General features: G+C 39.2%; 2 protein-coding genes across 2 annotated transcripts; one reads left to right on the top strand and one right to left on the bottom strand.

The window, feature by feature from the left end:
* Positions 1–350: 350 nt before the first annotated feature.
* Positions 351–4,512, top strand: LOC124633736 (palmitoleoyl-protein carboxylesterase NOTUM). The gene is made up of 2 exons (XM_047169054.1): positions 351–577; positions 2,969–4,512. The coding sequence occupies exon 2, from the start codon at positions 3,149–3,151 to the stop codon at positions 4,355–4,357; it is 1,209 nt and encodes a 402-aa protein (XP_047025010.1). The 5' UTR covers positions 351–577; positions 2,969–3,148; the 3' UTR covers positions 4,358–4,512.
* A 57-nt stretch (positions 4,513–4,569) lies between these two features.
* On the bottom strand, positions 4,570–13,602 carry LOC124633734. Its single transcript, XM_047169052.1, has 7 exons — positions 13,456–13,602; positions 9,616–9,767; positions 8,220–8,467; positions 7,734–7,946; positions 6,987–7,074; positions 6,584–6,818; positions 4,570–5,240 (listed from the first exon to the last, which is right to left on the bottom strand). Exons 1-7 carry the CDS (start codon positions 13,517–13,519, stop codon positions 4,897–4,899), a joined length of 1,344 nt encoding a protein of 447 aa, XP_047025008.1. The 5' UTR covers positions 13,520–13,602; the 3' UTR covers positions 4,570–4,896.
* Between the last annotated feature and the right edge of the window lie 39 nt (positions 13,603–13,641).

The raw sequence follows: 13,641 nt of genomic DNA, 5'->3' as shown, positions 1-13,641 counted from the left end.
AAGACACCTGCGCTGGCTATGCTTTCATCTTTGAACTCGTATGTTTGCAAGAGTTAATAAGGTGCAAAATGCTACTCAAAGGGAATATAATGTATGGCTAATCTGTGAAGGAGGCGGCGTGGCAGGCCGGAGGGCGGTGGTAGTGTGCGTTGACAGGTGGAGGGCGCAGGCCGCGGGGGGTGGCGGCGCCCGCGCAACTCGCGTGGCCCTCTCGCCTGAGTCACGCGCGCCTCGTAATGCTTGCATAATAATAATGACGGATGCCGATCGCGCGGCGGCTCCTTTGATCTGCGGCGCGTTTGATCTCGCCGCCGGAGCCGGTCCCGCCGCCCCTGCCGCACAAACGAGCCGCCCGCTCGCCTACTCGGTCGGGCGGCGAGCGCGGCCCTTCGCCCTCGCTCTAAATAGAGGCTTTATTTAGTAAACAGCGGGAGTGCTACCGTGCGCGTGGTGCCTGCAGTGGTGCGCGTGCGCCCGCCAGTATGGGGTGTGCTCCGGCCCGCTGTCTGCGCCCGCGATGACGCGTCTCCGCGGCCCGCTCCGCCGCATACAACACTGGATTGTTTGGACACTCTGTGTACGCATTGCTTTATTATTTTGTGACATGTGTTTTTCACGTTGATCTTAGATAACAGTGAGAGTAAATAGTGAAGCATCGAGTGATTTACTTACATGTTTGTGGTCTCTAGCTTCAAATGGAATTTATATTGAGAGTTTATTGTTGATATTAACGTGTTCTTTCGTCTCCATATTGTGATACATATTGTTTTCCTAGATTATTTATTGCAAACTAGGTTTTATTAATTTTTTTAGAACTTTCTCAAACCAGTAAAAAAACCTGGATTTAATTCGCTTCTTTTTCAGTTAATTATTTTTAAAAATATTTCCTGAACTTTTTCATTTGACTGTAAAATTATATACCTACCTAATCAAAACATTCTTCTGTAAATTTATAAGTATAAGCAAAACATTCTTTTCCAAAATACTTAAGTAGGAACCCACTTTAAGGAATATTTTGTCGACTTAGTTATCGATCTTTGTGCCTAAGTTAATTACATCGTAAAGGCAAGGTTTTTTTTGGTCGCAGGTTTATCATTATTCATACTTAGTTCTGAAGCAAACTGGATTCAGATCGGAGTTAACGAAGTATTATTTCATATTTTTCTTCGATCCTGGAATCTTCTTTCTTACAGTGAACAGCAAATAGGTACGCAGTTTAAGTTCCATTTTATTGACTAGACTAGGAAGATTTACGAGTAAAAGCATAAGAAGACCCTAGAATAATATTAGTGTTTTACCTAGCATAAGCCTTCTTAGTTGGCTTTGTCCAGAAATCAAGTACTGACCTAGTCAGGCAAATAGATTTTTCTCTGAGATTTGAGATTTTGGGTCTTCTTGATCCTATGAATTAACTTGAGTGTTTTTGTGAAGTTCGTTAAACGGTCCCTATTTCCTTAATATACCAATACTTAACATAATTTCTAAGTAAGTATATTTTGAACTGCTGAATAATAAACTTTTTATTTCCAATTTACTAGTAGAAGGTACTTACTTACTACATGAAGAAGTAGATACATATACATGCAGGAGTTAATAGTGATTACTATACTAACGATCCAAGATTCTACAAGTTTCTAAACAACATCAAACATATTCAAATAAACATTCTTACACCTACTTGAGCAAAATCACAACTTCACAAGCTCGCGAAACAAGATTTACAAGAGTTGTGAATAATTCTAGTAGGATTAGGATGCCCACACACTCGGTTACCGTACTTTGCAATAATCTGTACCTCGATATAAATATCAACGAGCTGTTAAAGGAAATTGAGTGTCATTAGTAATTATAAAATGGAAATCTAAGTGGAATAGGTGTTTAGTAAGATTGGTCAGATTGAGGATTTTCGTAATCTTGTCGTCATCTACTCTTTTATCGGACTGGTTTCTAATTACATTTCTTTTACATCCCCTTCTTTGGAGGTGGAATATCATCAGATGACCTTTCTGCTGCATTTACAACAGGCAACGTTACTGACTAAAACCCACCCTTGTTTCTTCAGGAGTCCTTCATGTACGTTCGCGGTAACTCTTCTGAACAATACCGCAACTCAGATCCCTCTACTATTACAAGGGTGTTGTAGTACAGGTGACAGTGAAAATTCTAAAGCCAAGCATGAGTTCGAGGTGTTATCACAATTCTCTATACCTTCATTCTGTTGTCAAATCAAACTTGATATTTGGAATCGGTCATGTAGTTCCTGAGATTTTCCCCTTGTTTCTAAATACCTAAACTTGTACCTAAACTTCTTGGTGAAAACAATCAGTGTTCACAACATAGATAATGTTCTTTCAAATTAAAAATAATTACGGTCCTCATTTTCTACAGCACGATATTTTAGACAAGTAGGTAATTAGTAAGGCTCATTAGTAAGTATGTCGACTATGAGGCACCTATGTAACTCAATTACTTGGGCAGGTACCGATGAAGGCACCTTTATCTCATTAGTTATTGCCTACATGTTGTCTTTAGCTCAATTCATAAACACCAAGCGGGTTGAACATTAATTTCGTGTCAATTAATGCTTTAAGTATTTCTTCTTTTATTTAAATAATCTAAGGAAAACTTCAGCACTTTTCTAAATTTGCTAACTTTAAATAATTAAAAAAAAACTGCATTTTAGCTACACTCCGTAAGTCGTACACCTCTAAAAAATATCTATGACATTTGGGAAATGTAAATTCGACTCTCAGTATTTAATTTCATTTTACAAGAGCCGCATTGTTGAGAATAGCAATTTATTGATATAATGAACACAAAACATGATTGTAATTTATTTATTTATTTATTTAATAAATAAATTACTGCTTGCTGTTACAATTGGCTGTAGCATTTCCATCTTTTATTTTTTTTAATCCGTCACGGTGTAATTGTGAGTAAAATTAATGATTATTAATTGCATTTGCAGGCGATACTGTGTGGATCATGCGAGAGCTCGGCACCGCCAGATACCTTGCGCCTCGTGTGGCTCTCTAACACTTCTCTCGCGTGCAACGATGGATCTCCCGCTGGGTATGTCTCTATATTTTCAACAAGGGCTAGGATAGATAAACGGTATTGATTAATATAAACTAGAGGAATTTAGTGAATGGTTCGTATATCTTTAACACATTTCTATCACGTTCTTTGTATTGAACAGGTTATTATCATTTTCAGGTATTACTTTCGGCGCGGCACAAACAGCGACCACTGGGTGGTGTACCTCGAAGGTGGCGGCTACTGCTGGGACACGGCATCCTGCAATGCGCGTTGGCGCCGACGCCCCGCCCTCATGTCGTCCACGCGCTGGCCGAGGGCTCGCCGCGCCCCCGCGCTTCTCTCTGCCGACCCGGCCGCGAACCCCCTGTGGCACGCCTCCAATCACGTGCTGCTACCCTATTGCTCCAGCGATATGTGGGCCGGGACCCGAAACTCTCGTCACCCCAGTGCTGGATTTGTGTTTGCCGGCCGACTTATCGTCCGCGCTGTCCTCTCTGATCTGTTCCGCTATGGACTCAAAGGACGAATGCTGCTCGTTGGCTCCAGCGCTGGCGGCGCAGGAGTCATGTTGCACGCGGACGCTGCGAGACGTTCGATGCGCTCACGAGGTGTGCGAGTTGCCGCTATCGCCGATTCTGGTTGGTTTCTGGACCGTCCTGCAAGGACACGGAGAGCTCCTGCCGCCACGGTGGCCCGACTAGGACACACTCTTTGGCGAGGCAAACCACCGTCTTCATGTGTTCGTGAGCACACCGCTGAGCCGTGGCTCTGCTACTTCGGCTACCGACTCTATCCACATATACGCACGCCCTTATTCATCTTTCAGTATTTATTTGATTCAGCTCAGTTAGCTGCTGAAGGCGTACGGGCTCCTCGCACTAGGTCTGAGTGGGATGCTGTCCATAAAACAGGTTCTGCGTTACTGTTAAGTTTGGCCCCGGTTCGTGCCGCCTTTGCACCGGCGTGCTTAGCACACGGAGCGCTAGCGCGGCCTGAGTGGCAAGCTATAAACGTTTCGGGTATAACATTACCACGCGCTATTGCCTGCTGGGAGCAGAGGCTGGGAGGAGGACGCAGGAGAGCCCGCGGCGGGTGTGCGCCGCGCCGGTTGGTGGAGCGGTGCACGTGGCCGCAGTGCAACGGCTCGTGTCCGCGGCTGCGCGACCCGCGCACCGGCGAGGAGGTGGCGCTGGCGTCGCTGCTGCAGAGTTTCGGCCTGGACGTGCGCGGCGCGGCGGCTGCGATGGGGCTGGACGCGAGGGCGCTGTCACGCATGAGCCGAGCAGAACTCTTGCCACTATTGGCGCCTCATATGTGACATAGTTTACAATATGGACTTTTAATGTGCTATCTAGCACGGTGAATCTACCTCGTTTTTGTTGCACAAGTACAAGTAATATTACGTTTAGATGTTAGATATTATTTATTGTTCGTCGAACTCTTTGTATTTTGTAGTAAAGGGCTGGAACTCTTTCACTTTTGTTTTAATAACTAATCATTCAATAAAAATCACAATTAAAATGCAAGATATCTTTGGCACACATGTATTTTATGTACAAATTAATACCCACCAGTCCTTTTAAAGGACCGACAGACTAGTATGGGTTCATCTACAAATAAAATATCTAAAAATATCTCACTACTTGTCCACTGGCCGCTTTGTGTATGGCAGTGATGAGGCGGATATTCGCGATCAGCAGGTAACTAGATGAATTGATTGGGTAAGTATAGGGGTCGCGGCGGTTCCGAGCGGTTTCGACCGCGCGGCAGCCACGGACGGCGGCCCGAGACGCCGGCGCGCCCGCGTCGCGACACGTTCACGTGGAGTCCACCACTTCGAAATCGTCTTTGGTGCCGTCATAAACGTGAGGCACGTTCTACACTGATCATTATGGATAAGTCAACTACGTCATTTCCTAAGAAGAAGTCGGTAGAAACGATATTGGCTCGAGTCCTCCAGCGTGATGCGAGTCGTGCGGTGACGTTACGGTTGACTTCGTCAGCGTTTTCTCGCAGGGATCCTCGGAGGAAGAGTATGTCTAGTACGGTTGGCGTGGTCTGCGCCATCGCCGAGAACAGCGGCGAGCGCGCCGTGGGCTGCGGCGACGCGGCGATGGCACCGTCTAAGTACTGCAGCAGCACCGTCGGACTGTTCGTGTTGGCCCACAGGTGAGGAAGAATGGGCCACAGCCAGGAGTTTTCTGTAAATGGTAAATATAATAAAATTAGATTTATACTGAATAACAACAAGGCCCAAATTATTTTGTTAGTGATTTAAATTGGGAACAAATATAATGACCACCATAAAATGCTTTGATACCCTTAGTTTTGCAACCAGAAAAATCTACTGAACACCAGAAAAATAAAGTCTAAAAATGTAATAGTACCAGCTATTTTAGTCACGACTTCACTTTAAATTGTATTCGACCACCAAATTTAGTAAATGATCACCAACTCTTGACGACCAAATTAATGTATTATTTTTGCCTAAATAAGTCACTGTGATTGCCATAAAATGTAGGCTTATTATCAAATAAAGTATTATGATGCCATATTAAGTTATGTGTCCGGCTTGCAATGCATGCGTGAGTGTCAGTATGACGAGTGACAGGGGAAAATGGAAGAAAATGACATATTGCGCCGACCCCAAGTAAAATTGGGAACAGGGCAGGAGAAAGAAGAAGAAGAATGTGTTTCTCAATACACTCCCTCGAAAACACACTCTTATCGCACTGTTTAGAGGCATGCAATAGACAATTTTCCACCCTAGTGCAGGAAAAGGGTCCCCATAATGTTATTACATTTATTGTATCAGGCCGAACTTATTTTTTTGGAGTCAGTTTACTTAAACAGGATAGCAAGATGTAAAAACTTTGATTATCATTTTATATTAAAACGCTGGTATAATTTTGATGATCATTCACTACTTTTGGTGATCATTTACTACTTTTGGGATAACAATGATTTATTTGGACTCATTTTGCTTAAATAGGATAGCAGAATGTAAAAACTTTGGTTATCGTTTTACTTTAAAATGGTAGTTTAATTTTGGTGATCATTTACTATTTTTGGCTTGCGCATGATTTATTTTGGAGTAATTTCACTTAAATGGGATAGCAAAGTGTTAAAACTTTGGTTATCATTTTACATTAAAATGCGAGTTTCATTTTGGTGATCATTTACTATTTTTGTCTGCTATTTGTTACTATTTCTGGTGATCAGTTAAACATAAGCCATTTAAATTCTTGAATTGGATATATTTGCATGATTGAAGAACATGCTTTATCATTATTTACTAAATTAATTAAGAAGATATTGAAGTTTAATTATTTAAAATTATCATAATTATCTGGTAATAAGAGTAGTTAGTAAATTGATAAGGAAATAAATTAATTTAATTCCACTAACTGATATTATGTTCTGTAATAGTTCAGATTATAATAATATGTGTAGATAATAATGTCAAATGTTACAAATAACATCACGCCATGAATGTTTGAGGTAAACAAGAAGCTTAGTCAGTAAAGTTAAATATAATACTGACGTAATACTATGGAGTTATCAACATAGCTGAACAATAGACGCTTGTTGGCGTTGATCAGCGTCTGCAATGTGGGGCCCCTGGTGCCCACACCAGTCCCAAACTCGTTGGCGGGGGCCAAGTGGGGGCCCAGTTCTCTCTGCACTATTTCGAGAAGTCCTGCGTGGACACTCCAAATAGGTGCCCCGTCCGGTTGGTAAAAACCAACGGGAAAGTGATGGGCATCCAAGAATACGACCTGGAATCACGGAATTAGGGCCTTAATACCTTTTTAGAATAATGTAGCTTAAATATAATGTACAAATAAATGTTATTTCTTTTATCATATTGAGAGTATGTGCTCAAAACCACAGAAAAGATTTAGTTCTTTTTATGCTTCTAGGATAATATAAAATATATAACTTACCTCCTTAGTAACGTCAAGGAATTTTCTTATTTCTTTAAGAAGTGGAACTAATGGACGGACTCTAATTAAGTTATGATTCAGCCAGTATCTGAAATTATAGGAAAATCTAATAAGCGCTAAAAGTAAAAGAAACACTTCAATTTTCCTATACTTAATCATTTCCCTTCATTTGACAGCAAAGAAACTTCTGGAATACTTGCGTAATGACTTAGTAATCGAAGTAGCCATGCGCGACCATTGAGCACCTGACCGCTCAATGTTTATTTGGTATTTAGAACAATAGGTTTACAGCCACATAATTTGCATTGACTTCTGTTACATAATATACACGCAACTACAAGCGCGCTTCAATTGACAGAAGAAGGCGTGAACTACGTTTATTGTCAATGCTGTGACACTTTCTTTGCGTGTCTTTGCCACAGCCGTCCTGAGGGGTTAAGCAACGATCCGATGACTCGGTCAAGTGTTGCTTGAGTGGTCATTTAGCACATCGAGGCTACTCCAGATCTTCAAGAGCACTCTAGCCGTCGGTGTCGGTTGTAATACAAACACATGTGGTTACTGTCATGGACCAATTGACTCCCGAAACTCAAGTGACATAAGTACCTATAAGATATGGGATATCAGTGTTGAGAACTTCAGATGTTTTTGGATAGAAGAGTCTAGCTAGAGTCTATTCTGCTCTATGTTATGTAAGTATATTCTGTCATAAAACAAAGTACAGCACTAGGAACATAGAAAGTATACCTGTCTTCCTCATTTTGGTAGAATTCGTAGTAAGCAATTCTGAAGTCGAAGTATCTGATGCCGTGGACAAGTTGTCCCCAGATGGATCGATCCTGACACAACACGAAGCTATCCCTCGACACGGAACTGATCTCTGTGTTGAACTTCCAGGCTCCTGCGTTGTGCGTGCCTGCGATCGCTAGTTCACCGATGCGGAGGTTGTTAATTTTGGACCTGAAGTTCGAAAAATATAAAATAGATGCAGAGTTAGAGGCAGTGTGGGTTTTGGCATAGATTCAAACTAATATTTAATTTATCCCATTTTAATATGGGTGCGGTGTGGTATTTCACAATATGAGGTTTAAGAGCACACACTAAACTGTAGGCAGATAGTTTAGTCTGCAGTGTAGGGAAACTCTATCAGAGATATTTTGTATCGGTATTCCTGAAATCGATGTAACAGTAATATGTGAACTATAAGAAAAAATACAAATAAAGCGATCTTACCCGAGGTCTTCCATCCACGTAGGCTGTATTTTCAAACAATTGTAAGTTTGTATTTCATGTAAGTCTCCGGCTCCCGCCCACGGCCAGAGACAGTGGGGCCCTTTAGAGCCCGCGCCTGCATCCCAGCCCGCCGGTAGGGTTCCGTGACCAAGAGACATGTTGGTCACCACATGGCCTTCCATAGACGACACGGGATACACTGATAGCGCGCTGAGCCATGTTTGTGGTCTCTCATCAAACAGACCAATCTGCAAATAGGAAAAAGTGAAAGTTACATTATAGAGACTAAACCCTTCCTATAAACACGTAACAAATAAGTGAATAATGGAAAGTTCTAGCCAGCTACGTTCCACTGCTCCATAATTTTACCACAAGCAATAATAAAATATTATGAAATAGAATGCAGGAATTTAATAACGAGATAATTTTGATTGGTCGTTGCAGTCGATGGCTAAAGCGTGATACATGACCGTTGATTTCCTGCCTCACATTCACACGCAATTGTATTTGATATGTGGATATGATCATTCATAGGCAGGTGACATGTAAGCGAATACACTTCCACTATTATTATATTTCGTAACGTAGTATTTGAAGGAGTAGTCAATGACGCAGTGAACAATATTGATAGTCACCGGACGGGGCGTCACGTCCGTGTCATTGTCATACTTGTTACGCAAAAGATGATTTGTAGAAATGACTTTTGTATTGGTAAGTAATGTAACAACTCTTTTATGGGTAACTTTAACAATGAAAGTTCACAATGTAGCAAACCATTGATGGCGTCTGCGTGTTTGGCCGTAATTACGGTTTCTAGGCAGACATAATGGTGGTGAAGCATTTTGCCATAATAATCTTTTTGAAGAACTGCTAAATAAAGTTTAGTTCCTAATTTTATCTCACTAACAGAACAAAGCGGGGAATGATGAAGTGGGTGTTACACTAAACGGGCAAAGACTTTATTTGTGTCAATTTACTGAGTCAGATTTGTTATTTATCGTTACCAAACAAAGGGTGGTTTGTTCAGAAACTCTAAATGAAGTGTCAATTATCATTAAGAAGTTTAAGTGAATCAACGATGATCTTCTTTCTGTTCTATAGCTTCTGCTAAGTCTTTAAACAAATTGTTTGGATTTTAATACCGAAACTATTTTGTGGATCAGATCAATGATTTCATTGAAAATTAATATTTTTTTATTGTTTTGTGTTTGAGATGACACTATAATGTAATGAATGTAATGTAAGCTTGACATAAATGTCCACAGATTTTAGCCCACATCATAGGGGAATAAAATAAATCTAGCCTTCAGATGTTTGTCATAGGAAATTATTGTAACGTTATGTGAACTGTAACCATAAACGTAACAGTATAAAAATAGCAATGTAATGTTATTACTTGTTTAGGTAAAGAGAAGCAGCCGTTGAAGTCCCAGTTGAGTTCCACGGCATCCAAAAGAGTCACGCCTGCGTTCATGCGTACCTCAGGCGAGTGAACAGTCACCCATACTCTGCCGCAATGTGACTTCTCCAAAATCTGATTCTCTGAAGCTGAAAGTAAATATGTGAATATCTTAAAAGCTGCATGTAAACTGTTGAGTACTCATTTTAGGGTATTATTTACAACAAATATGTAACCATTTTGTACCTTTCGCATTCCGTTTCTACCATAAAAGTAAAATTACCTAGTTGATAATTGCGTCAGTGATATTTTGTGTCGGATCGTCGATAAACAGTTATCATGATATCTAAATAAGTAGTGACGTGATTTCAGCTTATACATCGAGATAAGCTAATCATTTAAATCTAGGTAGGTAGGTATAATAATTAAGCAAAAAAATACAAATTAGTCTTGCTTAATTGCCGCTTTTCAGAATTGACTAAATAATTATGTTTATTTGTTATTTTACAACCGTAACCTGTAAAGACGTAGACATTTTTGTTAGTAACGGTATTTATACCCGACTGCCACAGGTTATTACACGACTGTTAATGTAAATTATTTGTTTGATATTTTTGCAATTTACATAGCGTGCCTCCATAATAGTGTCACCAGTGACCCCTTGGAACCTTACAGTTTACGTACATACACGTTTAAGGGTCCGTATGATCCGGCTCGGTTTTACGATCGGTAAGACAACGGGTGACTCCTTCTGTGGCACTAGTGAAACTGAAAACGTTACATGCTTGTTAAAGAGGTGTAGCGAAAGTAATCGATGTGCTGCGAAGAATGACAATGATGATGTGTCTGAAATAAGATTGAGATAAGCGGATTATGAAATAGCGTCTGTATAAAATTGCAGCTTTTAACTGATGTAGGTAGTTGATCGCCAAAATGTCGTTGGTAATAAAGTAATTAATTGATTGTGTCAATTGTGTCAACTGGTGATCCATAAGCGTGAAAACAAACAACTTAAGTATCAAAGAGAGTCGAAGCCAAGAATGAACTTGGGATTATCATTTAAGCAAGAATGAAATTTATTACACTGGTGACTCAGAGGTAAAATATAACATCGATTTTAGTTTAATGTCCAGCATTAGATAAGATCTTGATATTTGTCTTCCAAATTGTTCAAGAGCATTTTACGTAGAACAAATTTTATACAGACAAAACACTATGTGGACTAAATGCACGCAAAATAGTGCGTGTCCTTAAATTAGAGCCACACGCATTAATTGACACTGAAACTGGTATATCGATCATTAATAATGTATCAAACACGGAAAACAATGAAAATTATACGCGAGTTCCAGTGAAGTTAAGTAACACGAGGCTAATGACATAATTGCACAGGCCATGTGTGTCGAGGCATATTTAATTATGTGTTTAGTAAGTCCATCGCGTGGTCCTCCGGATGCGTCCGCTTATGTAACTTGTACTACTGTTGTTGTGGCTGGACGAACCGATGTTGCAATGTAATGCTGCTTAGCCTTTTGTCGGACTTCTTGCAGAGAAAGATGCTACTGGCCTTAATGTAGACTTAGTTTTTTCTTCAGCTTCCAATTTCAAATCTATCTCTTTTTAAAATAAGTTGGAGAGAAGTGAAACTCGTATTGGTTGTGTTCAATCAAATGTTGCACTACTGTATGAACATTTACCAAGAATACTGTTCAAGTAGTCTAAATATTGATTTTCCTGAAATTCTCATTTCAATTGATTTACTTAGAAGTTGATACTGAAATAAGTACTGTCAAGCACGTTATGAGAGAAAACCGTTATGTAAGATAAATAAGTTGAGAATTTCGGCTTGATACAGATTCGATCAGATTTAAATATTAGAAGCAGTACAAGATCGATCTTATACAATAATTTATTTATATTTATGAACCTTCAGAACATCCGGCCAGCGTTTTAAGGGCAAATTGAGATAGGTATTTAAGGTTAAGGCCAAATACGATAATTCATCTTTATAGAAGCAAGTAGCTTTTCTTGTTTTTGTGATTTCGCACCGGGTATCGGAAAATTGCTACGTACTTTGGTTTCTGAAATTCATTCGGATCGTGAGTGGAAATGCGAGCCGCGCCAAATTGGTTATTATACGTAATACTGGAAAGGAAATTAAGAATTATCTTATCTTATCTCGAAATAACATCTTGTCTAGTTTGTTATGAAAAGATTTACATTAATTAAAAACACATCAATCTGATTTGTCATGTTTTGATAAAATCGGGGTTTTTAGTAATTTATGACGCTGTAAGAATTACTTACTTGTTTTGTTGAAATCATTAGGCACCTAAGCAAATCACTATGGCATTTATTATCTTGTGATTTTATTTGCTTTCCGATTGCGCGTTCATTTGATAAAGTAGGCAGCTAAGACGAGGGTACAAAGCCCTTAGCTCGAAAAACAGATTTTGTTCCAATTCATTCCATGTATTCGGCGAAATCAGAGCACTCTGCCATGAATTGATTTGTTTGATTCGATTTATAGCTGGCGCCTGCATTAGAAGGTAAAGCATATGCAAGCATGATGTACGCTTTAAGATTAATGGCCTTCAATTAGCAAGTTAAAATCAGAGCTGTGATGTCAGACAAAAGAAGATCAAGGCTTAATTGTATTGATAAGTTTCAAACTTACAAATGTAGATTTCTACTAAAAAGAATGTTTCTACTAAAAAGAATGTCTTTATGTTAACTAAATGACAATTCGGTACCTATGTGTTATTCTTGTTTGGTATAAAAAGGAACTACCTATATAAATAAAGCAAGAGCGTGCGCCAATATGTGAAAACGGCGTTGTAAAAAAAACATTGAGAATCTAGGCTGCGAATAATTGCCTTATTTACTGTAATTGCTTATTAAGTTTTTATGGCCTAAAGCCTGACTAATAGCAATTTCATAAGGTGGTTGTGGGTGATCCGTGAAGGCCGAACGGAAAGATGCTAGCAGCTTTGAGAATGTGATCTGTATGTAGGAGACTAGGGAATAGCCTTAGAGGGCTAAGAAGTAAGAATGGTCCATCTCTTAACCGTTTTAGGACTTTCTTCTGTTTTTAAGTTTGCCTTCTGGTAAAAAGATTGCATGTTCAGCAAATATTAGCTACTAGTTCGGTACACTAATTAGATACAGTTTTTGATAAACAAGATTACAATTTTAATTGTGTTTTATAATAATGGTGGAAATATATCTTAGTCTAGTGTTACAGATTATCTCTTTCCGGACGTATTTAGAATAGAATGATGCTGTACAGATTTAATCTATTTTATTACGTAAATAAGTAACAAGTCGGAAACAATTTATCTTATGTAAGGCAGATAATTGAGAGTCTGAAGCAATATGAAGATTTTTAGTGTTTGATTTTATTGTTATTATTTTATAATTCTAAGAATGGTGTGCAAATTACATTTTATTTAAATATTTTTTGTCTGTTTCCTGTTCTGTTTGATTAATATTTATTCGCTTATTATATCTTAATGCTTATGTTTATTTTAATTGCTAGTTGTTTACTTCATAACTAATTTATAAAACATATTTTTCAAATATTGCTGTGAACTTTTTTTTAAAAAAAAATTAACCTACTTACTGATACCTGTGAATGTTGTGATAAATAAAAAGTAGTTGAGAGAGAAACAAATATTTAAATTCTACTTATCACATAGCCAAAATCATTTGTCTTCAAAAATGATTAAAAAAATATTTTCTTGAATACACTGTGGTACGAGTATGCATAAAAACTCAGACACGTGACAGAATTTCAATCACTTAAATGAGATTTGTTATGAAAACATAAAAACTCACGTCCAATAGTGGCCCCGAGCGCTGTGGCGGCGAGCGCGACCACGGCGTACCACGACACAACCATTTCGCAGTGCGACTCCCGCGCCACTGAACTACGACCACATCGAGTTCTTGCGATACAATTGACGGCTGCGCAGGAGACTTGCAATACACCAACATCCACGGTACAACCTGATTGTAAAGCAT

Source organism: Helicoverpa zea, chromosome 10 (genome assembly GCF_022581195.2).
Source record: "Helicoverpa zea isolate HzStark_Cry1AcR chromosome 10, ilHelZeax1.1, whole genome shotgun sequence".
Classification (NCBI taxonomy): domain Eukaryota; kingdom Metazoa; phylum Arthropoda; class Insecta; order Lepidoptera; family Noctuidae; genus Helicoverpa; species Helicoverpa zea.
This window is presented reverse-complemented; position numbering and strand designations above follow the sequence as displayed.

Bases quoted from the DNA above. Each gene is read 5' to 3' on its own strand.
- LOC124633734 (XM_047169052.1), bottom strand. From the start codon at position 13,519: ATGGTTGTGTCGTGGTACGCCGTGGTCGCGCTCGCCGCCACAGCGCTC. The intron at 7,075-7,733 runs GTATACTTTCTA...CTATAATTTCAG, and splicing joins TACCAAAATGAGGAAGACAG to ATACTGGCTGAATCATAACT. The intron at 5,241-6,583 runs GTCAGTATTATA...TACCATTTACAG, and splicing joins TGATAACTCCATAGTATTAC to AAAACTCCTGGCTGTGGCCC.
- LOC124633736 (XM_047169054.1), top strand. From the start codon at position 3,149: ATGGTTCGTATATCTTTAACACATTTCTATCACGTTCTTTGTATTGAA.